Below are 975 nucleotides of genomic sequence, written 5' to 3'. Positions count from 1 at the left end.
TAAGTTTAATAAATCTTTATAGTTTTATTTGAGTATATTTGTTTGCGTTACATTTTCTTTAATCGACATTAATGAGTTTACTGCTATTAATTTTATATTCTTCAGTACGTTAATTAATTTTTAAATTTACTTGGAGTATACCTACTTGTGTATACGTTTTAAATGACTTTTGAGACAAGTTACTGATTGGTATTTAATTGTTAAGTTACATTCTGTGCATGTTGCCGCTATATCGCTTTCTGCGATAAAATAATCCCAAGTCCAATGGAATTTATCTTCATTCTTTTGTTCTTCATTTAATTTGTCTAAATGTCTCTTCACTAAGTGTTCATGTAAAATAGCTAAGGATCTATTCTTATGTATGAAAAATTGTACGTTACAATGATTACATCTTGCTACATTACTACTTGTTAATTTTGTATAATGTCCACGTATCCAGCGACGAACTGGGATAAAACTGTCTGTCTTTTGAGTTAGATCCTCGTTTGCAATGAAGTCATTGTCTGAATTGCTCTCGTTGTCTATATGATCTGAATTTGGACTCAATATCCTACATTTACATAAGAAGTTCAATAAATCTTTTTAGTTTTATTTGAGTATATTTGTTTGCGTAACATTTTCTTTAATCGACATTATTCAGTTTACTGCTATTAATTTTATATTCTAGTATGTTAATTAATTTTTAAATTTACTTGGAGTATACCTACTTGTGCATACGTTTTAAATGCTTTTTGAGACAAGATACTGATTGATACTTAATTGTTGAGTTACATTTTTTGCATATTGCCTCTATATCGCTATCTGCGATAAAATAATCCCAAGTCCAATGGAATTTATCTTCTTTCTTCTGTTCTTCATTTAATTTGTCTGAATGTCTCTTCACTAAGTGTTCATGTAAAATAGCTAAGGATCTATTCTTATGTATGAGAAATTGTACCTTACAATGATTACATCTTGCTACATTACTACTTGTTA

At 28.5% G+C, this 975-nt stretch overlaps 1 protein-coding gene across 1 annotated transcript; it reads right to left on the bottom strand.

The window, feature by feature from the left end:
• Nucleotides 1-145: 145 nt before the first annotated feature.
• On the bottom strand, nucleotides 146-970 carry LOC108690311 (the record flags this gene model as incomplete). The annotated part of the gene is made up of 2 exons (XM_018197534.1): nucleotides 146-550; nucleotides 708-970. Coding segments are annotated over 2 exons (668 nt in total), but the record flags the coding sequence as incomplete, so codon positions are not given.
• Nucleotides 971-975: the final 5 nt, after the last annotated feature.

This window comes from Atta colombica, unplaced genomic scaffold (genome assembly GCF_001594045.1).
Source record: "Atta colombica isolate Treedump-2 unplaced genomic scaffold, Acol1.0 scaffold308, whole genome shotgun sequence".
Taxonomy (NCBI): Eukaryota; Metazoa; Arthropoda; class Insecta; order Hymenoptera; family Formicidae; genus Atta; species Atta colombica.
Note: the sequence above shows the minus strand (reverse complement) of the source record. Positions and strands in the feature narration are given on the sequence as shown.